Raw genomic sequence first — 21667 nt, 5'->3', positions numbered from 1 at the left:
AACAATGCAAGACATAGAATAAGGGAGAGGTACTGTACACTCTTAGAAAAAAAGTGCTATCTAGAACCTAAAGGGGTTCTTCGGCAGTCCCCATAGGAGAACCCTCTGAAGAACCCATTTTGGTTCCAGGTGGAACCCTTTTGGTTCCAGGTAGAACTATTTTGGGTTCCATGTAGAACCCTCTGTGTAAATGGTTCTACATGGAACCCAAAAGAGTTCTACCTGGAACACAAAAAGGATTCTCGTAAGGGGACAGCCGAAGAACCATTTTGGAACCCTTTTTTCTAAGTGTAGCTATGGTGAGGATGGAAGGGAGGCTGGATTAGTGGCAGTGAGTCAGAGGATCAGGTGGTTGAGAGAGTCAAGAGCCTAAAGAGACAGATGTCCTTTCTGGCCAACTCTGAAGAACATTGGTTCACAGTGAGATGATCTGAATTTCAAATGAATTAACATTTGGGTGGTTTAAAGGAACGTGGTGTCGTTTTGAAAAAGGCACAATTCAGTGCACAGCTTGATTGAATGTTTAGGTGGGCTATACTGAGTATCTAGAGTTGTTCATGTGGTATGATATGAGAAATGTCACCTTTGCCATTGTACTTGTATTGGTATACTGTGGGTTCCGAAATTATTGACACCCTTGATAATTATTCAAATACTGAGCTCAAAAATAAGGGGAATTATATTATTTTATACTAATACAATTGCTTAGAGAAAGATATTATTTTGTTTAACAAGTAATATAACTTTTTCTCAAAAAGGTAGGAGTCAAAATTATTGACACCCCTAAAGATTCGTATAAATATAGTAGTCAAAAGTGTAGTATTTGGTCCCATATTTCTAGCACGCAATTACTACATTATGGACAATCCTGAATGAATCATGAATAATGATGGTGAGAAAGTCACAGAGGGTCAAAAATCATACCCTCAAGACATGCTAACCTCACCATTACCAGTAACAGGGAAGGTTAGCATGTCTTGGGGGTATGACCTTTGTCCATCTGTAACATTCTCACTCATCATTATTCACGATTCATTCAGGATTATCCATAATCATGGTAGCATCCACATTAATGTAGAAGTGTTTAGAAACATACTCTATTACAGAATACATTATTTACCATGCATTTCTATTGGGTACAAAATAATCTGAAACACAACCAAAATTAACTGCAAATGCATCCAACAAGTTTGTAGAGTCACACGTTTGATGTAATCATTGCGTGCTAGGAATATTGGACCAAATACTACACTTTTGACTACTTTATTTATACTAATTTTTAGGGGTGTCAATAATTTTGACCCCTACCTTTTAGAGCAATTGTATTAGTATAAAATAATATAATTTCCCACATTTTTGAGCATACAGTACAGCTTAGTACTTGAATTATTTATTTTATACAGTCATTATTGTTCATCTTTATCAAGGGTGTCAATCATTTAGGACCCCACTGTATGTGAATAATGTTGGTATGTCACTCCTGTTTTTATACCCCCTCCTTTTCATACTGCAGGGCAGTGGTGCGGCTTATTCAAAGGTCTCATAGCCCTTTCCTGCAGTCAAATGACTAGTGCCCTCATGGGTGGAATGTTATTCATATTTTTCATAATTTCATATTATAAACATTATAAAAAATAAACAAAACTTAAAATCTGGTGTTTCTATGTCAAACGGTTTTTGTTATATTTCAGTCTTCTGTGATATATATAAAGTGTAATATTGGGGTTCAAACTCAAAATTGAATAGATTTCAACTCTATATCTGACATGGTACAGGTATCTTCTTTTTTTTAAGCCCATATCCATGTGTGTGTGAGATGTATACTTTAGAAAGTTTTTTTAAGACTACCAAGAAACACTCTGTGTGACCCTGATTTAGCCCACTGCAGTAAATGGTTAAAAGGACCCTCCCTCCTGCCACAATTGATAACTGTTTGTCATTGAGCAATTTGAAAATCTTTCACAATTCCATTCAGAGAATGTGGTGCCATCATAATTTCACTTCATATTCAAAGAACATATCTTTGGTTTTTGTGTTACTCTCTCTCAACAAAGGCTTTTAATTTTGGTCCTAAGTGAAAGATAATTAGTCCTCATACAGACCTCACAACCTAATACATTTTTATTTGAGAATAAAGGTTCATTCACTGTCACAGGTTCATTTGAGAACAGGTTACAACCCAAGGGGGAGGACCTACCTCTGCGACTCAAACCAGCGGAACATTTATCCTAATCTTTAATCGCTAGTTTTTAAGCACATTTCTCACATGGCGACTAGAGTTTTAATCTTAAAAGTGCATTTGAATACATATTTCAAAGGGCCTTCCTTAGGTGCTACGTAATCACTTAGTTCATCAGTCATTGAAATGACATGATCAATTTATCACATTTTCTATCATATCAAAAGATAAATTGGTGTCAGTGAGCGTTTACATTCAATGGTGCATGACGGTCCATGGTCATGAAGGCCTTAGGAATTCCCACTTCATAAAGGTATCCCTTAAGTCTCCTACTACAGTCGTGGTCAAAAGTTTTGAGAATGACACAAGTATTGGTCTTCACAAAGTTTGCTGCTTCAGTGTTTTTAGATATTTTTGTCAGATGTTACTATGGTATACTGAAGTATAATTACAAGCATTCCATAAGTGTCAAAGGCTTTTATTGACAATTACATGAAGTTTATGCAAAGAGTCAATATTTGCAGTGTTGACCCTTCTTTTTCAAGACCTCTGCAATCCGCCCTGGCATGCTGTCAATTAACTTCTGGGCCACATCCTGACTGATGGCAGCCCATTCTTGCATAATCAATGCTTGGAGTTTGTCAGAATTTGTGGGTTTTTGTTTGTCCACCCACCTCTTGAGGATTGACCACAAGTTCTCAATGGGATTAAGGTCTGGGGAGTTTCCTGGCCATGGACCCAAAATGTCAATGTTTTGTTCCCCGAGCCACTTAGTTATCACTTTTGCCTTATGGCAAGGTGCTCCATCATGCTGGAAAAGGCATTGTTCGTCACCAAACTGTTCTTGGATGGTTTGGAGAAGTTGCTCTCGGAGGATGTTTTGGTACCATTCTTTATTCATGGCTGTGTTCTTAGGCAAAATTGTGAGTGAGCCCACTCCCTTGGCTGAAAAGCAACCCTACACATGAATGGTCTCAGGATGCTTTACTGTTGGCATGACACAGGACTGATGGTAGCACTCACCTTGTCTTCTCCGGACAAGCTTTTTTCCGGATGCCAGATTTTTTTTCTTCCGGATTTTCCAAACAATTGGAAAGGGGATTCATCAGAGAAAATGACTTTACCCCAGTCCTCAGCAGTCCAATCCCTGTACATTTTGCAGAATATCAGTCTGTCCCTGATATTTTTCCTGGAGAGAAGTGGCTTCCTCGCTGCCCTTCTTGACACCAGGCCATCCTCCAAAAGTCTTTGCCTCACTGTGCGTGCAGATACCCTCACTCCTGCCTGCTGCCATTCCTGAGCAAGCTCTGCACTGGTGGTGCCCCGATCCCGCAGCTGAATCAACTTTAGGAGACGGTCCTGGCGCTTGCTGGACTTTCTTGGGCACCCTGAAGCCTTCTTCACAACAATTTAACCTCTCTCCTTGAAGTTCTTGATGATCCGAGAAATTGTTGATTTAGGTGCAATCTTACTAGCAGCAATATCCTTGCCTGTGAAGCCCTTTTTGTGCAAAGCAATGATGACGCCACGTGTTTCCTTGCAGGTAACCATGGTTAACAGAGGAAGAACAATGATTTCAAGCACCACCCTCCTTTTAAAGCTTCCAGTCTGTTATTCTATCTCAATCAGCATGACAGAGTGATCTCCAGCCTTGTCCTCGTCAACACTCTCACCTGTGTTAACGAGAGAATCACTGACATGATGTCAGCTGGTCCTTTTGTGGTAGGGCTGAAATGCAGTGGAAAGGTTTTTGGGGGATTAAGTTCATTTTCATGGCAAAGAGGGACTTTGCAATTAATTGCAATTCATCTGATCACTCTTCATAACATTCTGGAGTATATGCAAATTGCCATCATAAAAACTGAGGCAGCAGACTTTGTGAAAATTAATATTTGTGTCATTCTCAAAACTTTTGACCACGACTGTATATGAAGATTTATACTCTAGGTCTAAGTGGTGGTATTCTGGGTAGGAATCAGACCACATGGCAGAATAACAATATAGCTTTAAATCCAAACCTGTATTCACATAGTATTTGTTTTCGTTTCTTTTTCAAACCCAGGTCTGCAAAAGTGTAGTTGGCAGAAGGCTAAAGTGGTGGTGAAACTGTGTATTCTCCTTCTTTATGATACACCAGCAGCTTTATGTTTGATCAACACATTTTTGGTACTTGGCATCTCCTCAGTGGATGTGCAGAAGATAGAGTGAGTGACTCACCTGTGTCTTACGAATTCGCAGGTCTGCAGATGATCTGTTCAGCCCCTCCTCCTGCTCGATGCTCTGCTCGATTGCTGGGAAATAGGCAAAAAATTGTGAGAAATATACAATGGAACCGCCAAACAGAAAGGACATTCCTCATCTTCCACTGAATTTCAGTCAGTTACCTCCCCATCAGAGTCAGGTACTTTAGCTAGCATGCTAATATGCTAACAGTACGTAATCTTGGGTGGAGCAATTTGTATGTCATGTGCAATGTGCTAATGCTACAATTACAACTAGGCCCAGGCCTAATGATAAAATCCTACTGTTTTACAACAGATAGAGGCATTTTACTTAATGGGTCAACATACCAAACAGCATAGGGGGGAATTCTGACCCGATTTATGTGCGTAAATGGAACTTAATTCCCTTTTTATGCACTTTTCTCTCTAGGCATATTCTGCCCTTGAACTTAAGCATGAGGTAAAGTATGTGCCAGCCAGCTATTAGTTTGGGGTGGAGATCATAGAACTACAGGTGTGGCAGAGGTGTGTCTTCCAATACGCTGTATTCTGACCTTGACTTAATACCCTCATAATTCCACCGACTTTACACGCAAGGAAATCATTAATAAGGTCGAGCAACTTGTCAGTTCCAAGTTGAAAAACATTGACTTTCTTTTTTTACGATAGAAATAACACCAATCTTCATGTACTGTCATTTATAAACTGATAAGAGCTATTGATAAGACCTAGGTAAATGAGTAATCAGTTTGCATAAGGGGATTGTAAATATACAGTGCCTTCAGAAAGTATTCATACCCCTTGAATTATTCCACATTTTGTTGTGTTACAACCTGAATTCAAAATTGATTAAATATATATATATATTTTTTACACACAATACCCCATAATGACAAAGTGAAAGCATGTTTTTAGACATTTTTGCTAATTTATTGAAAATGAAATACATAAATATCACATTTACATAAGTATTCACACACCTGAGTCAATACTTTGTAGAAGCACCTTTGGCAGCGATTACAACTTTCTGGGTAAGTCTCTAAGAGCTTTCCACAGCTGGATTGTGCAACATTTGCACATTATTCTTTTACAAATTCTTCAAGCTCTGTCAAATTGGTTGCTTGACAACCATTTTCAAGTCTTGCCATAGATTTTCAAGCTGGTTTATGTCAAAACTGTAACTAGGCCACTCAGGAACATTCAATGTCGTCCTTACAGAAAAAAACACATGATTTCACATGTGGAAAATCACATGACTTCACATGAAATTTCACACGTGAAATCATGTGTTTTTAGAACACTTTACCTGTGATCACATTTTCACGTGTAGTTTCATGTTATCACATGTTGTCACGTTATCACATTAACTTCACATAAGACCACATGATCACATGAAAACATGTGTTTTTGTAACACTTCACGCGTGTTCACATGAAATTCATGTGTTTTTTTCGTAAGGGCGTCTTGGTAAGCAACTCCCGTGTGTATTTGGCCTTATGTTTTAGGTTATTATCCTGCTGAAAGGTGCATTTATCTCCCAGTGTCTGTTGGCAAGCAGACTGAACTAGGTTTCTTCAATGGTTTTGTGTGTGCTTAGCTCTATTCTGTTTCTTTTTATTTAAAAAAACACTCCCTAGTCCTTGCCGATGACAAGAATACCCATAACATGATGCAGTCACCACCGTTCTTGAAAATATGAAGAGTTGTACTCAGATTTGCCCCAAAAATAACACTTTGTATTCAGGACAAAAATTCAATTTTTGGACAAATTCTTTGCAGTATTACTTTAGTGCCTTATTGCAAACAGGATGCATGATTTGGAATATTTTTTATTCTGTACAAGCTTCCCTTTTTTCACAATGTTGTTGATCCATCATCAGTTATATCCTATCACAGCAATTAAACTCTGTAAATATTTTAAAATCCCCACTGGCTTCATGGTGTCACGATCGTCGAAAGGAGTAGACCAATGCGCAGCGTGATATGCGTACATCTCTTTTTATTAGAGTACACCACACGAACAAATAACAAAAGATAACGTGAAGTCCTTGGTTAACAACACAAACCAACACGGAACAAGATCCCACAAAATACCTAAGTATGGTTCCCAATCAGAGACAACAAGCAACAGCTGATTCTCGTTGCCTCTGATTGAGAACCACCCCGGCCAACATAGAAACACAATGAACTAGATCCTGAACATAGAAACACAAAACATAGACTCTACACACCCTGGCTCAACATAACAGAGTCCCCAGACCCAGGGCGTGACAGTACCCCCAAAGGCGCGGACAGCGACCGCGCCAAACATAAACCGAACAGGGGAGGGCCGGGTGGGCATTCCTCCTCGGAGGCGGATCCGGCTCCGGGCGTGACCACCATCCTCTAATAACCCCCCCGTAGTGCCCCTGGTCTGGTCCCGCTGGCTGGAGCTGGACTGGACATCGGTGGAGCGGATTGCTTAGGCTCCGGTGTGGAGCAGCTGACCGGTACCTGACCAGGCACCGGTGAAACGGGCACGGGCTGTGCCGGACTGACGACGCGCACCACAGGCTTGGTGCGGGGAGCAGGAATGGGCCAGACCGGGCTGACGACACGCACCCCTGGCTTGGTGCGGGGAGCAGGAACAGGCCGGACCGGGCTGACGATGCGCACCACAGGTTTGGTGCGGGGAGTAGGAATGGGCCGGACCGGGCTGACGACGCGCACCCCTGGCTTGGTGCGGGGAGCAGGAACGGGCCGGACCGGGCTGACGATGCGCACCATAGGCTTGGTGCGGGGAGCAGGAACAGGCCGGGCCGGGCTGGCGACGCGCACCATAGGCTTGGTGCGGGGAGCAGGAACAGGCCGGGCCCGGCTGGCGACGCGCACCATTGGCTTGGTGCGGGGAGCAGGAACAGGCCGGGCCGGGCTGGCGACGCGCACCATTGGCTTGGTGCGGGGAGCAGGAACAGGCCGGGCCGGGCTGGGAACACACACCACTAGCCTTATACGGGGATCAGGAACGGGCCGGACTGGCAACACACTTCAGTACCTCTCGCCGTGCCTCTACACTTTCCCTCCCTCTAATCACCAATGGCTCCCGTAACCCGGTGGCCTTCTCTCCTCGTCCACAAACTCACCCCTTATCTGCCTCCAGCAGCCCCTTCGTCCATGCCATGTGCCCCGCCCTAAAAATGTATTGGGGTTGCCTCTCGCCTGTCCGACAACGACACTGTTGGCGCCGTACCTCCTCTCTCACCAAGGCTTTAACCTTTGCCCATGGTCCTTTGCCCTCGAACATGTCCTCCCAGGACCACCATTGGCCCACCTGGGCCATCGCCAACCTCTCCATCTCCTTACCCGGCGTTTGCGCCGAAACACGCTGCTTGGTCCTGTTTTGGAGGAATCTTCTGTCACGATCGTCGAAAGGAGTAGACCAATGCGCAGCGTGATATGCGTACATCTCTTTTTATTAGAGTACACCACATGAACAAATAACAAAACAACAAACGATAACGTGAAGTCCTTGGTTAACAACACAAACCAACACGGAACAAGATCCCACAAAATACCAAATGCACACAAGGCTGCCTAAGTATGGTTCCCAATCAGAGACAACAAGCAACAGCTGATTCTCGTTGCCTCTGATTGAGAACCACCCCGGCCAACATAGAAACACAATGAACTAGATCCTGAACATAGAAACACAAAACATAGACTCTACACACCCTGGCTCAACATAACAGAGTCCCCAGAGCCAGGGCGTGACACATGGTGAAATCCGTGAGCGGTTTCCTTCCTCTCTAGCAACTGATTTAGGAAGGGCGCCTGTATCTTTGTAGTGAGTGGGTATATTGATACACCATCTAGAGTGTAAAATTAATAACTTGCTCAAAGGGATATTCAATGTCTGCTTTTTGTTGTTGTTACCCATCTACCAAATGTTCCCTTCTTTGCGAACCATAGTAAAACCTCCCTGGTCTTTGTGGTTGAATCTGTGCTTGAAATTCACTACTCGACTTAGGGACCTTACAAATAATTGTATGTATGGGGTACAGAGATGGGGTAGTCATTTAAAAATCATGTTAAACACTATTATTAATTGCAACTTATTATGTGACTTGTTAAGCACATTTTTTCTCCTAAACTTATTTAGGCTTGCCATAACAAAAGGATTGAATGCTTCTTGACTCAAGACATTTCAGTTTTTAATTTTATTAATTTGCAAACATTTCTAAGAACATAATTCCACTTTGACATTATGGGGTATTGTGTGTAGATCAGTGACACAAAATCTGAATGTAGTCCATTTTAAATTCAGGCTGTAACACAACACAATGTGGAAAAATTCAAGGGGTGTGAATACTTTCTGAAGGCACTGTAGGCCATTTTCAAAACGAGAAGTTGCTTTTTAGGGGCAGTCGCTCTTTAAATCAAAATGTGTCAAAAAGGAATAGATTTCCTAAGTCTGAATCGGGCCCATAGTGTGTTGCTGACCACAAACCAAACATTAAACCAAACCACAAACCAAACCAGCTGTGTTCTAAATGTGATGTAACTGTGTAAAATGCCCTTGGTGCATTTCATTTGGATTGACAAAACAGAGAAATAGCAGGATTTTGGGATGTCAAAATGTCAGCTTATGAAATACCATCTCCTTTTGAACAAATGCAATGTTCCCAAAACCATAAAATATTGATCACAAACAAGACATTTGGGGGATCCTGCCAAGCCCCTTTTAAATAGAGGCAATGTCCTTAAAAAGCTTTTGGAAAAAAAGGTAATTCCTGATACATATTTATGGACAAATGTTGGGTTTCTCACAACTACGAGATAATGTGATACCCAATATAATATATTGTGTACTGTATGTGATTATTCAAACATATTTTGTGTATCATCGTTTTACATTGGTTTTCTTTCTCTCTCTCTGCGTGACCTTCCCCAAGAGCATTTCCGAGAACAATAAAAAGAACATGGACAAATGTTGGGTTTCTCACAACTACGAGATAATGTGATACCCATTATAATATATTGTGTACTGTATGTGATTATTCAAACATCTTTTGTGTATCATCGTTTTACATTGGTTTTCTCTCTCTCTCTCTGCGTGACCTTCCCCAAGAGCATTTCCGAGAACAATAAAAAGAACATGGAGAAATAAAAGAATGTCAAACCAAAGCACCAGACGTAACGACCTATTATATCACCTATAGTATAACATTTGCATTTGTGAATCATCTATGTAGGCTTTATAAAGGCTTCATTAAGCTTCATAAGATTGTCAATGTAACTGCGCAACCGCTCCTCACAATATCTCCACCTCTTAACAAAGAGTTCCCCTGTTATATTCCAGATGAATTGTCTCACCATATGGCACATCCTCTTCCTGTACTTTTTCTTTATAACTATGCGCCCTGGTCAAAGACACAGTGCTCCGTTGGTGTCTCTATAAACTAGGCCCACTTTGGAACCCACCTTAGATCAATAACAAAGGAGATTTCCATATTGCTGATTGGATGCTTTGTTGCTGCTGCATGGTGCCCAGATGCCAATGTCCCATCACCGTTCATTACCTTTGATAGAGGAAGCTCTCTCTCAGCATCAAAGTATTTTGTGATGCAATTTAGAAGAAACAACCAGATGAGTGGGCATCTTCTAGATTATTGGACTAAAATAAAGAACGAAGCTAGAGGAATGTGACTCAGCACCACTGAGTGAGCGGTTTCCTATCTGTCTTCAGAGGGAGCTTATACTTCAAAGGAGATTAGTCCAAAACTCCTACTGGTATATGAATTCACGCCCCAAAATCAGACCTCTTGTGCACATTTGTATAGTATCTTAGTAATGGTCTATCAGCAGCGAGTGGGTTGACAACTGAGATGTTTGCCTCGTGCTTCAGGTTTATTGGTCTCAACTACATATAATAAGTATGATTTGTTTTAGTTTGTGTCTCTGAAATGATCGATTTAATGTTTTGTATTCTTGACCTATCTTTGCTCTTGTATCTTGTGTAGTGCACCTGTGGTAATGCGGATAATGCAGGGAATGTATTGCGTATTTACCCACAGCATCTATGAGGTCATACAGTATCTCTCTATGATGTTTTCCCTATCGTTGCATAACATCCTGACCAACCTAGAGAATCTACAGTATAGTTGAGTATCTATCTATAGTGGTGGATATACGGTTGGTCGGCTACCTAGCTACAATACACTAGTGAGGCACTTCCTCTGGCTTGCTTTGTCATGACTCAGCTGATTTGCATAATAATGCCAAGGGGGTCTCCTTAATGTTAGGGGTTTGCCTGTCTTTCAGTAAATATCAACACTCTACTTGGCTGGTTGAAAGGTCATTGTGACGACCCTCCCACTCTGTCTGCCGTCTTCTCTCTCTTTGCTCTTGTTTCCTTATTAGGATGCCGGTGGGAGGAGTTGGGAGGGTCGTCAGCTACATGGGAAACACCTGGGCTTGGGTGTGTCCCAGGATAAATGGACCTCTTCCACATTCATTGGGGAGACTCTCTCCATGCAGACACCTTTGTTGATTTTTGTTGTGGTATTTTTGTGGCTTGTTGGTTGTTCGCTTTGGCACCTTTCAACACTTTGCATTATAACCTTTTATGCATGCATAACACTCACTTACACTACTGCTTACTGATTACACACACCATTTTCAATTGTACTTACTTTACTTTAGTTAAATAAACATATATGTTGGTATTCCTTGTCTCCCTTTTGTTACGAACTTTGAGCCGGTTCGTAACATCATTGATCATTGTTGTTCTGTTGGTTAAATGCTTTGTCTGACTGGATGAGACAGGAGCTGCTTCTCTCTCTCCTGGACTGCAAAGCTACCGCATGACATACAGTACAAGGAAGCAGAGTAGTAGCATAGCATAGTGTAGCGGTCGCCTGTAAACCTGAGGCGATCTTTCAAACGAGGTCTGATGAAAAATTGGGAATTTTTTTAGCACTGTGTATAATGCAGCTTGGCATTCAATTCATCTGAATGTTATTACCTTTCCTGTACTGATGCTGGTTTAATGCACTATTCAGTGTACTGGGAGTCTGAAGAGGTTGCTTCTTAATTTACGAACTAGACTTGTGAGCAACAGTCAGTGGCGGCTCCTGAAAAAATTCTCAGGGGGGGCAATTTTTCTGATGATTTAGGTGACCTACACACATTTTAAAAAAGATATGTCCAGCAACAACATGAAGACAGGGGCAGCATATAAGTCAATACCAGAAGCATTTATTGACTGATCTCAAAAGTGTTGGCTTACCAGGGTTGGTGGAGCCCTCAGTTTCATCTTTGCCTCGCAAAGCTAACTCAAACACTCCGCAAAACTTCACACACTGGATTAGCCGGCTGAGGATGTGGCGGTTCTTGCTAATGTCGTAGTAAATATATTTGTTATAGTGAATATGGAATATGATATGTTGAGTAAAATGTTGTGCTAAGATCTATTTAGGTCAGGAGCTGGTTATAAGTTCTGTTCCTATCCAATAACAATGGACAAAGGGTCCTATCTTGTCAGCCTTGTCAGTTTCAGTTCTCCAGTAAACTTGTGATTATCAACACTAACCTCATCGTTGTGGCGGCGGACAGCTAGCCTGTATCCCTCATCCAGTTGAGTGGGAATGTTCACTCTCCCCAAAGCAGACAATCTCAAACAGCTATCCATGTGGGTCTTTGACAGCTCATGTTTCTTAATCTTTCCTGAAAGATGGTGCATGTCCGTTACACACCAGTCGCTGTCCAAGCGGTGCTGTCTGCCGTGCCGCCTTCAGGGTGAAAGAGTAAGCAGGGGGTAGCAGAAGACTGCATTAGCTACATCGCAGCCTGCTAGCCAGGTTTTTCGTTCGTACCAATTTTTTGGAAAATCCTCGGGTGTAGGACTTCCCCCCCTTTAGTAGAAACCTGTTGAATTATTAAATTTGGTCTAGGAGGTCCTAATTGTTTCGTTGCCAATTTATCTTCATTTGTTCGCGACAAAAAGGAACTTCTTTCAAAAGACACAATCGAGTTGCACTGAAGCCTAGCCATTTTCTACAGTAGTAGTGAATTGATTGATGAGGCTACCCGCTCTTTTCTTAGTTACGTTCCTGGTTATGTTCCGTATGCGCGCGTAAGTGCAAGCCCTCAGAAACCCATAGAGATTGTATTAAGCTCTGATATTTGAAAAAAATAGATTTTACATGGGAGTCTATGACAGACTTCTGGGCGATTTTCAACCTGACTGAAATCGCCCCCAAAAAGGGGGCATTTGAAGCACGACTTTAGCCTGATTGGACATTTAGTGGCACTGTGGCAGATCAGACGTCTAGATTACAACACTGATAACTACTGTTGCCGTGATATAATTGATTAGAAAAAAAATCCCTTCCTTTTCCCGTTTGGCAGTGCGTCGCCCATATCGCCCTATTGAACACACCGCCCCTGGCAACAGTAAATGGTAGTTCTTACATTGTAAAAAAGCATTTTCAATAAAAAGTTATTGAATCACATGAGTCACAAGAGAGTATTCCTAAGAAGAACGCAAAGCCTAAAATATAAATTGCTACACTATCAAGTCCTATTACAGTTTTTAAAGGGCATTTGTCAATTCTCACTTTATTAGTTATTAGAAAACGGTGAGCAAAGCAACTTATTGCTCCTAAATCCTGGCGTCAACTGATATGCGACCTGACATGCTGCCAGTCTGAGGCTGGAGGCAGAAGGCGTTTGGATGACAAGAGTGATGTCACCTCCATTGCGGCTTTGTTTTTCACGATATGCCCCTTGGGGGGATCACCAGAGACTACCTATTTTCTACAGCAAAACCCCCAGAAGTATATTCTCTGTTCTCTACTGTACGCGTAACTAGGCAGCTGATGGGCTGATTTAATTGCCAAATGATTGGCATATATTCACGTGTTCACAGTGGGTAGGGTTGAAATGTATAGTAATGCTACTGTAAAAAAATACATTGAGAGTTACCTGACAAATTCTGCAGTTTTTTCTGCATTATGTTGAATCAAAGAGAATCCAAGATTTTTGTATGCTCTCTGTTTTGATCTTTATTTCCTACTAAATTAGATCATAAATCTACCACACGAGAGAGACTATTGTATTAACAAACAGTCTCACAGATAAGGTTCAAATAAACACACACACTTGCTACACTGTAGTATGTTCTGTATATTCAACGTATGCAAATATTTGTCTGTATATTCGAGATACAAATGGAAAATGAAAACATGAAAAGCAGATCCACGTTCGTAAAGGACAAAAACAGACAGACCTTGTGGGTATTGCAATTATAGACGGATATCTACCATCAAAGCTATTTTCAGTGTGCATGTGCATGTGCATATGCGAGTGTGAATGGGATATGTGTTGGGGTGAACGGTTGGTTGGAACTCCCAGATAGATGAATTCAGGGCTCGACCGTCACACATTAATGCAGCAATGTCCTTGAACCATCATGGCTTGAATTGTTAACTCTCAATGCAGTTAACATTTAGCCCCCTCAGCTTTGCTCTTAGCTATAACTCTCCCCTCATTAAAAATACAATTGTTGGAGATGATACTCTGACCCCAGTTGACTATTGTCCTTAACAAAAGTCCCTGAGACGCTCATTTGACGAAATTGCAGCGGGCCAATAGATATAGCGAATATATTAATTTTTATCCATCGTAACCATTTTGTTTTATGATGTTGGGCCTGAAATCATGGGGACTCCCTTGAGGACAAACACTCATTGATTTAAGGGGCTGATAAAGACTAAACAGTGTCTTGTGTTTTTATTTGCGCTATAGAAATCTACTGTATTGCCGTTACATAAATGTTCTTATTAGCTTTATCTGACCATCAGTGTTCTAGTCAGGTAATCTAATAAAGCAAGTGTTCTTGCTCTGAGCTAGTGTTTTAGTAGCGAGTTCAGTATGAAAATTGACAAAATAAATAGGGTAGGTTTGACATAATTTCCTTCATAGCCAAGAGGTTATAATCTTGTGTTCAACATCTAGCTGAGGCGTGGACAACTTAACACCATGCAGTATTGGTGTTTTCCAGTGTTTCACACAACATTTTCCATTTCCATTTTATATTTACCTTTTAATTTTGAGCGAACTTTATTGGCTGTCTTCTTGATGTCAGCTGTGAGGTCCTCCAACTCCTGCTTGGTCTCTGAGATACAGATAGAGAGACAGAATTATGCCATGCTCAACATTGTGTTTCATGTTATAACATTATATCAGTTTATTATCTTGACGAAGAATATGGGATTGTGTAGGTTGGAATGGATGAGTGTGTGTGACAGTGTTTTAAAGTCAGTATGTTAATAAGCCTTTGTGTGTGAGTGTATGTTTGTGTCTATATGAGAATGCACTCATGCATGAAACAGTGCACACTGTGTGTGTGTGTGTGTGTGTGTGTGTGTGTGTGTGTGTGTGTGTGTGTGTGTGTGTGTGTGTGTGTGTGTGTGTGTGTGTGTGTGTGTGTGTGTGTGTGTGTGTGCGTGTGCGCGCGCGTGCGTGCGTGCGTGTGTAAGGCTCAGCTGCAGTGTTTGGGCTGATTTATTACCGCTGCAGTGCCATTCATTCAGTCAGTTTCCAGCTCAGCCCTTTCTGTCTCTCCTCCTCTCCTCTCTCCTTCCCACCCACCCACACACTTCACTTCCTACCTCATCCTCTCCTTCCTTCACACCCGTAATTCCCTCAATCACTCCCTTCTCTCTCGCCCATCTCCGCAAACACCGCAACACTCTCATCTAGTCTAGTGCAAAAGTCTGTTTTCCAGAGCACTCCACTAACAAGAGGACTATCTCCTAACACATCATTAACTGGTAATAGAAACTCTTATGCATAATTTGTTGATCTACAACAAATGTATAACGTCTACCCATGATTATACATAACTAATGAGTTAACTGCCGGCATGTTTCTCTCATGTTGTAATTTGGCTGTTGGCTCATTAAGATAGTTTGTGCTTTACCTAAGATAAGAGTTTTCACGAGAGTGCAGCACCTACATCCGCTGGTTGAGCTTAAAACATGGGCCTTGTAGCCTCGTACTGTTTTGAAACCCTTTTTTATAAGAGTGTAGTTTGGCTATATTGAGAGCCGGAAATGTTTAAAATAAATAATTCAACACACAAAAATAATATAATTTAAAATCACATTTTGTGGTCGAAAAGGATATTCATCATACACAACAGTAGGCTACTAGAGTGATACAGTGTTCTACCACAGCTCTACGTCGTTATTACAGTGGGGAAAAAAAGTATTTAGTCAGCCACCAATTGTGCAAGTTCTCCCACTTAAAAAGATGAGAGAGGCCTGTAATTTTCATCATAGGTACACGTCAACTATGACAGACAAAATGAGATTTTTTTTTCCAGAAAATCACATTGTAGGATTTTTAATGAATTTATTTGCAAATTATGGTGGAAAATAAGTATTTGGTCACCTACAAACAAGCAAGATTTCTGGCTCTAACAGACCTGTAACTTCTTCTTTAAGAGGCTCCTCTGTCCTCCACTCGTTACCTGTATTAATGGCACCTGTTTGAACTTGTTATCAGTATAAAAGACACCTGTCCACAACCTCACACAGTCACACTCCAAACTCCACTATGACCAAGACCAAAGAGCTGTCAAAGGACACCAGAAACAAAATTGTAGACCTGCACCAGGCTGGGAAGACTGAATCTGCAATAGATAAGCAGCTTGGTTTGAAGAAATCAACAGTGGGAGCAATTATTAGGAAATGGAAGACATAAAAGACCACTGATAATCTCCCTCGATCTGGGGCTCCACGCAAGATCTCACCCCGTGGGGTCAAAATGATCACAAGAACGGTGAGCAAAAATCCCAGAACATCACGGGGGGACCTAGTGAATGACCTGCAGAGAGCTGGGACCAAAGTAACAAAGCCTACCATCAGTAACACACTACGCCGCCAGGGACTCAAATCCTGCAGTGCCAGACGTGTCCCCCTGCTTAAGCCAGTACATGTCCAGGCCCGTCTGAAGTTTGCTAGAGTGCATTTGGATGATCCAGAAGAGGATTGGGAGAATGTCATATGGTCAGATGAAACCAAAATAGAACTTTTTGGTAAAAACTCAACTCGTCGTGTTTGGAGGACAAATAATGCTGAGTTGCATCCAAAGAACACCATACCTACTGTGAAGCATGGGGGTGGAAACATCATGCTTTGGGGCTGTTTTTCTGCAAAGGGACCAGGACGACTGATCCGTGTAAAGGAAAGAATGAATGGGGCCATGTATCGTGAGATTTTGAATGAAAACCTCCTTCCATCAGCAAGGGCATTGAAGATGAAACGTGGCTGGGTCTTTCAGCATGACAATGATCCCAAACACACCGACCCGGGCAACGAAGGAGTGGCTTCGTAAGAAGCATTTTAAGGTCCTGGAGTGGCCTAGCCAGTCTCCAGATCTCAACCCCATAGAAAATCTTTGGAGGGAGTTGAAAGTCCGTGTTGCCCAGCGACAGCCCCAAAACATCACTGCTCTAGAGGAGATCTGCATGGAGGAATGGGCCAAAATACCAGCAACAGTGTGTGAAAACCTTGTGAAGACTTACAGAAAACGTTTGACCTGTGTCATTGCCAACAAAGGGTATATAACAAAGTATTGAGAAACTTTTGTTATTGACCAAATACTTATTTTCCACCATCATTTGCAAATAAATTCATTAAAAATCCTACAATGTGATTTTCTGGATTTTTTTTCTCATTTTGTCTGTCATAGTTGACGTGTACCTATGATGAAAATTACAGGCCTCTCTCATCTTTTTAAGTGGGAGAACTTGCACAATTGGTGGCTGACTAAATACTTTTTTTCCCCACTGTATATGCATTGAAATGTAGGGACTGTTCTGTCCATCACAAGTAAGTCAATGATATATGTACAGGAAAATGAGGATAACACAGATAGGTCAATTACCTTTCAAAGTACTGTATCAGCAAGGAAAGTCATTGTAGTTTTGTTATATTTGATTGGGGTATATTTAGAGTCAGTTAGTGCCAATTAACCTGTAGTCACTGGGCACATGATTGGTGCTATCAACAAACCAATCAGATGCTAACAAACTCCTGTCTGGTACTTAATAGGTTAACACTGGAGGCCTTGCTTGTTGGGTTGTGTTGTGTTTTGAATCCTGTGCTGTTTTCTCTGTAATCATGTCTAAAAGTTAGTGTATTAAAGGTGTCCTGTAGCTACTATATGCCTCTGCATTTTATCTGTCTATCGATTATCCAAATACAAAAAGTGTCCTATGTCACTGAACTGGCAACTCATATTTGCACACAACGACACCTGCTTGTGGGTCAATACTGTAGTCTGGGACTAGCATCCGTGATACAGTGGGGGAAAAAAGTATTTAGTCAGCCACCAATTGTGCAAGTTCTCCCACTTAAAAAGATGAGAGAGGCCTGTAATTTTCATCATAGGTACACGTCAACTATGACAGACAAATTGAGAAAATATTTTCCAGAAAATCACATTGTAGGATTTTTTATGAATTTATTAGCAAATTATGGTGGAAAATAAGTATTTGGTCACCTACAAACAAGCAAGATTTCTGGCTCTCACAGACCTGTAACTTCTTCTTTAAGAGGCTCCTCTGTCCTCCACTCGTTACCTGTATTAATGGCACCTGTTTGAACTTGTTATCAGTATAAAAGACACCTGTCCACAACCTCAAACAGTCACACTCCAAACTCCACTATGGCCAAGACCAAAGAGCTGTCAAAGGACACCAGAAACAAAATTGTAGACCTGCACCAGGCTGGGAAGACTGAATCTGCAATAGGTAAGCAGCTTGGTTTGAAGAAATCAACTGTGGGAGCAATTATTAGGAAATGGAAGACATACAAGACCACTGATAATCTCCCTCGATCTGGGGCTCCACGCAAGATCTCACCCCGTGGGGTCAAAATGATCCCAGAACCACACGGGGGGACCTAGTGAATGACCTGCAGAAAGCTGGGACCAAAGTAACAAAGCCTACCATCAGTAACACACTACGCCGCCAGGGACTCAAATCCTGCAGTGCCAGACGTGTCCCCCTGCTTAAGCCAGTACATGTCCAGGCCCGTCTGAAGTTTGCTAGAGTGCATTTGGATGATCCAGAAGAGGATTGGGAGAATGTCATATGGTCAGATGAAACCAAAATAGAACTTTTTGGTAAAAACTCAACTCGTCGTGTTTGGAGGACAAAGAATGCTGAGTTGCATCCAACGAACACGATACCTACTGTGAAGCATGGGGGTGGAAACATCATGCTTTGGGGCTGTTTTTCTGCAAAGGGACCAGAACGACTGATCCGTGTAAAGGAAAGAATGAATGGGGCCATGTATCGTGAGATTTTGAGTGAAAACCTCCTTCCATCAGCAAGGGCATTGAAGATGAAACGTGGCTGGGTCTTTCAGCATGACAATGATCCCAAACACACCGCCCGGGCAACGAAGGAGTGGCTTCGTAAGAAGCATTTCAAGGTCCTAGAGTGGCCTAGCCAGTCTCCAGATCTCAACCCCATAGAAAATCTTTGGAGGGTTGAAAGTCTGTGTTGCTAGCGACAGCCCCCAAAACATCACTGCTCTAGAGGAGATCTGCATGGAGGAATGAGCCAAAATACCAGCAACAGTGTGTGAAAACCTTGTGAAGACTTACAGAAAACGTTTGACCTGTGTCATTGCCAACAAAGGGTATATAACAAAGTATTGAGAAACTTTTGTTATTGACCAAATTACTTATTTTCTACCATAATTTGCAAATAAATTCATTAAAAATCCTACAATGTGATTTTCTGGATTTTTTTTTCTCATTTTGTCTGTCATAGTTGACGTGTACCTATGATGAAAATTACAGGCCTCTCTCATCTTTTTAAGTGTGAGAACTTGCACAATTGGTGGCTGACTAAATACTTTTTTTCCCCACTGTATATATTTCAAAACACAAGAGCTGGCTACAACACAAAGCCATTTCAGTTGAAAGATTTGGCTTTTGCCCTCTGACAAAAAACCCTGAACACTTATCTATAAGGCCTTTACCTATAAGTCATTTTATGTGTGCAAGTGTAACTGGATATAGATTACAACTAAATAGCTTACTAAATATTTTTGGCTGATGTGTATTGTCTTCTGTTGATGGATCCTTCCTGTCCTTGTGTACACCCTGTGTGTGACGTGATAAGTGAATTCTGTGCTCAACTCAAATGGAGTGATTCCTTGGGATTTCACTATACATTATGGAGATGCCCTTCGGCCATGATTGGAGAGGGGCATGAGATTTAAACATGTCCCGTTGCCAAGTCCAAGTGTGATTCTTCACTGTACGAATCACAATTCATTTGAATATAGCAAAGTGTGACAGTGCAATCTGAATAACTACAGGGTTGGGTTTTGGGTTTCCAACTGATGAAAACTGAAGATGGTTTTTCTACACGGATTTATTCAGTAAGCAACTACACTTCCCAGCATACATTATTCAAGGAAGTACACTGGAATGCATTTTGTATCATCCACTGACTACCAAACAGCATTTGGAATGGCTTGACATAGGGAGAGGCCAAAGTTAAGCATTTGGTTCATTTTGAGAACATACATTTTAGATTAAGCTAGCATACATGACTATATTAAAAAACAGAACAGAAACAGAAATATGCCGGCAATTCTGCAGGGACAACATACATACTGTCTGAGTTTGAATATTTAATATAATCAATAATTACAGTGAATCTAAAGATATTACTTTGATGTGAATATATGTAAGCAATGATCTTGTCACAAAGTAATGTCCCAAATGACCAGATTCCCCATATTTATCACATAAAGAAATCAGACAACATACACACACATAGCATAGCAACCACATACTTACTAGTTAAACCACCTGGGTAGATAACTAGTAACCAATTAGCTCACTCACAAAAACTGAACTCCGACAACTAGTCCCCTGGAGCAAGTCCTTCATGAAGCATGTATGACAAGAAAAAAAAAAGGAGGGGAAAGAGGGGAAAAAGGAACGAAAGACAAACAGAAAAAGACAGAAACAGTCCAACAACGTAACATAAAATGCACATGTAGAAATTCAAATCAAATATTGAAATCATAAGGCAAACAAATTGCATGCAAAAACACATTGAGGAGCTACAGTAAAAGTGATTGTGCCATAAAAGGGATGTGAACGTGTGAGAAAAGTAAGTGAAATCTGAAGGATTCCGTGATGAGGGTACAGTAGGTATCGTGCCACTGCCTGCCCTGAGACTCTGGGTTAACCTAGACTAGAGGTTGTCTGACAAGGCCTAACATTAGCAATGAAACATTCATTCACTCCAGTTGAGTCACTAGCAGCCTGGGTCACTGTGAACTCTAAAGACCATGCTACACTCATCTCCCAACAACCGCACGGCCCTATAGCAGCACGGAAACAATGAAGGGGCCATTTTCTGAAACGTCTTTCATTGTACGTTCTTGACTGATTGTGGCATTTTTTGGGCCCTATTGGGGTTTTGACAAAATGCCAGACAGTCATCAGAGCCTAAAAGCAGTGGTTGAAGGTTAACAGGATTTGATTTCAATCAAATTATTGGAGAAAATACCATATTATTTAAATATTTACACACATCTTAATGTCTGTTTTATACCATACTCATAAGTGCTATGATTGGTCATACTTTAGTGCTCTTCTTTTTTTAAAGCTTGCCTTGAAACAACTTCATTTCATGTTAGGGCAAATGTGTTTGTGTTGTATTTATTGACCGTATGATAAAAATGTGTTATAATAGTGATAATATTGTCACAATAAACACAAACAAAACTTTTCATTGAGTATTCAGTGAGTGTGGTGGTGAACCCTTGTCAACCAGTGGGTGGAGTCCCACCCTTGCAAAATAATTTGTTCAGTCGTGTGTGTGTGTGTGTGTGTGTTGGCCGGTTCTGTGTGCGTGGGCCGGGTGTGACTCAGTAAGAGATGTGTGGGTGGGGTCACATTCACTGGGTGCGTGGGTGGAGTATCTCCCACAGGTATATAGCCAGGGTCACACACACACTTAAACCAATCTGTCTCCGCTATCCTCAGGCTCATACTGACTCCCCCTCACACAGACCTGAAAGGATTTGATAAACTGGAAATATATGACATTTTCCGTCATATCACTTCTACCTATCCAGTCCTGTCAGTGCTGCAAGGTGGAGTTCATAAGGACTGAGGGAAAGCAGTGTGGAACTGGTATGGAATTGGGCCCCGTTGTAAAAGTATCCATTCGGGCTCATGG

The 21667-nt window shown here is 41.4% G+C and overlaps 1 protein-coding gene across 1 annotated transcript in view; it reads right to left on the bottom strand.

Annotated features, from left to right (window-relative positions):
* Positions 1 to 21667, bottom strand: part of LOC121569477 (syntaxin-1B) — a 74989-nt gene that overhangs the window by 12491 nt on the left and 40831 nt on the right. The window contains exons 4-5 of the mRNA XM_041880458.2: positions 14483 to 14557; positions 4397 to 4470 (exon numbers count right to left, since the gene is read on the bottom strand). Coding sequence (XP_041736392.1) covers positions 4397 to 4470; positions 14483 to 14557 — 149 coding nt within the window. The remainder of the gene's footprint in view (positions 1 to 4396; positions 4471 to 14482; positions 14558 to 21667) is intronic.

Source organism: Coregonus clupeaformis, chromosome 35, assembly GCF_020615455.1.
Source record: "Coregonus clupeaformis isolate EN_2021a chromosome 35, ASM2061545v1, whole genome shotgun sequence".
NCBI classification, from domain to species: Eukaryota; Metazoa; Chordata; class Actinopteri; order Salmoniformes; family Salmonidae; genus Coregonus; species Coregonus clupeaformis.
The sequence above is the reverse complement of the archived record's forward strand: the minus strand, read 5'-3'. Positions and strand labels throughout refer to the sequence as shown.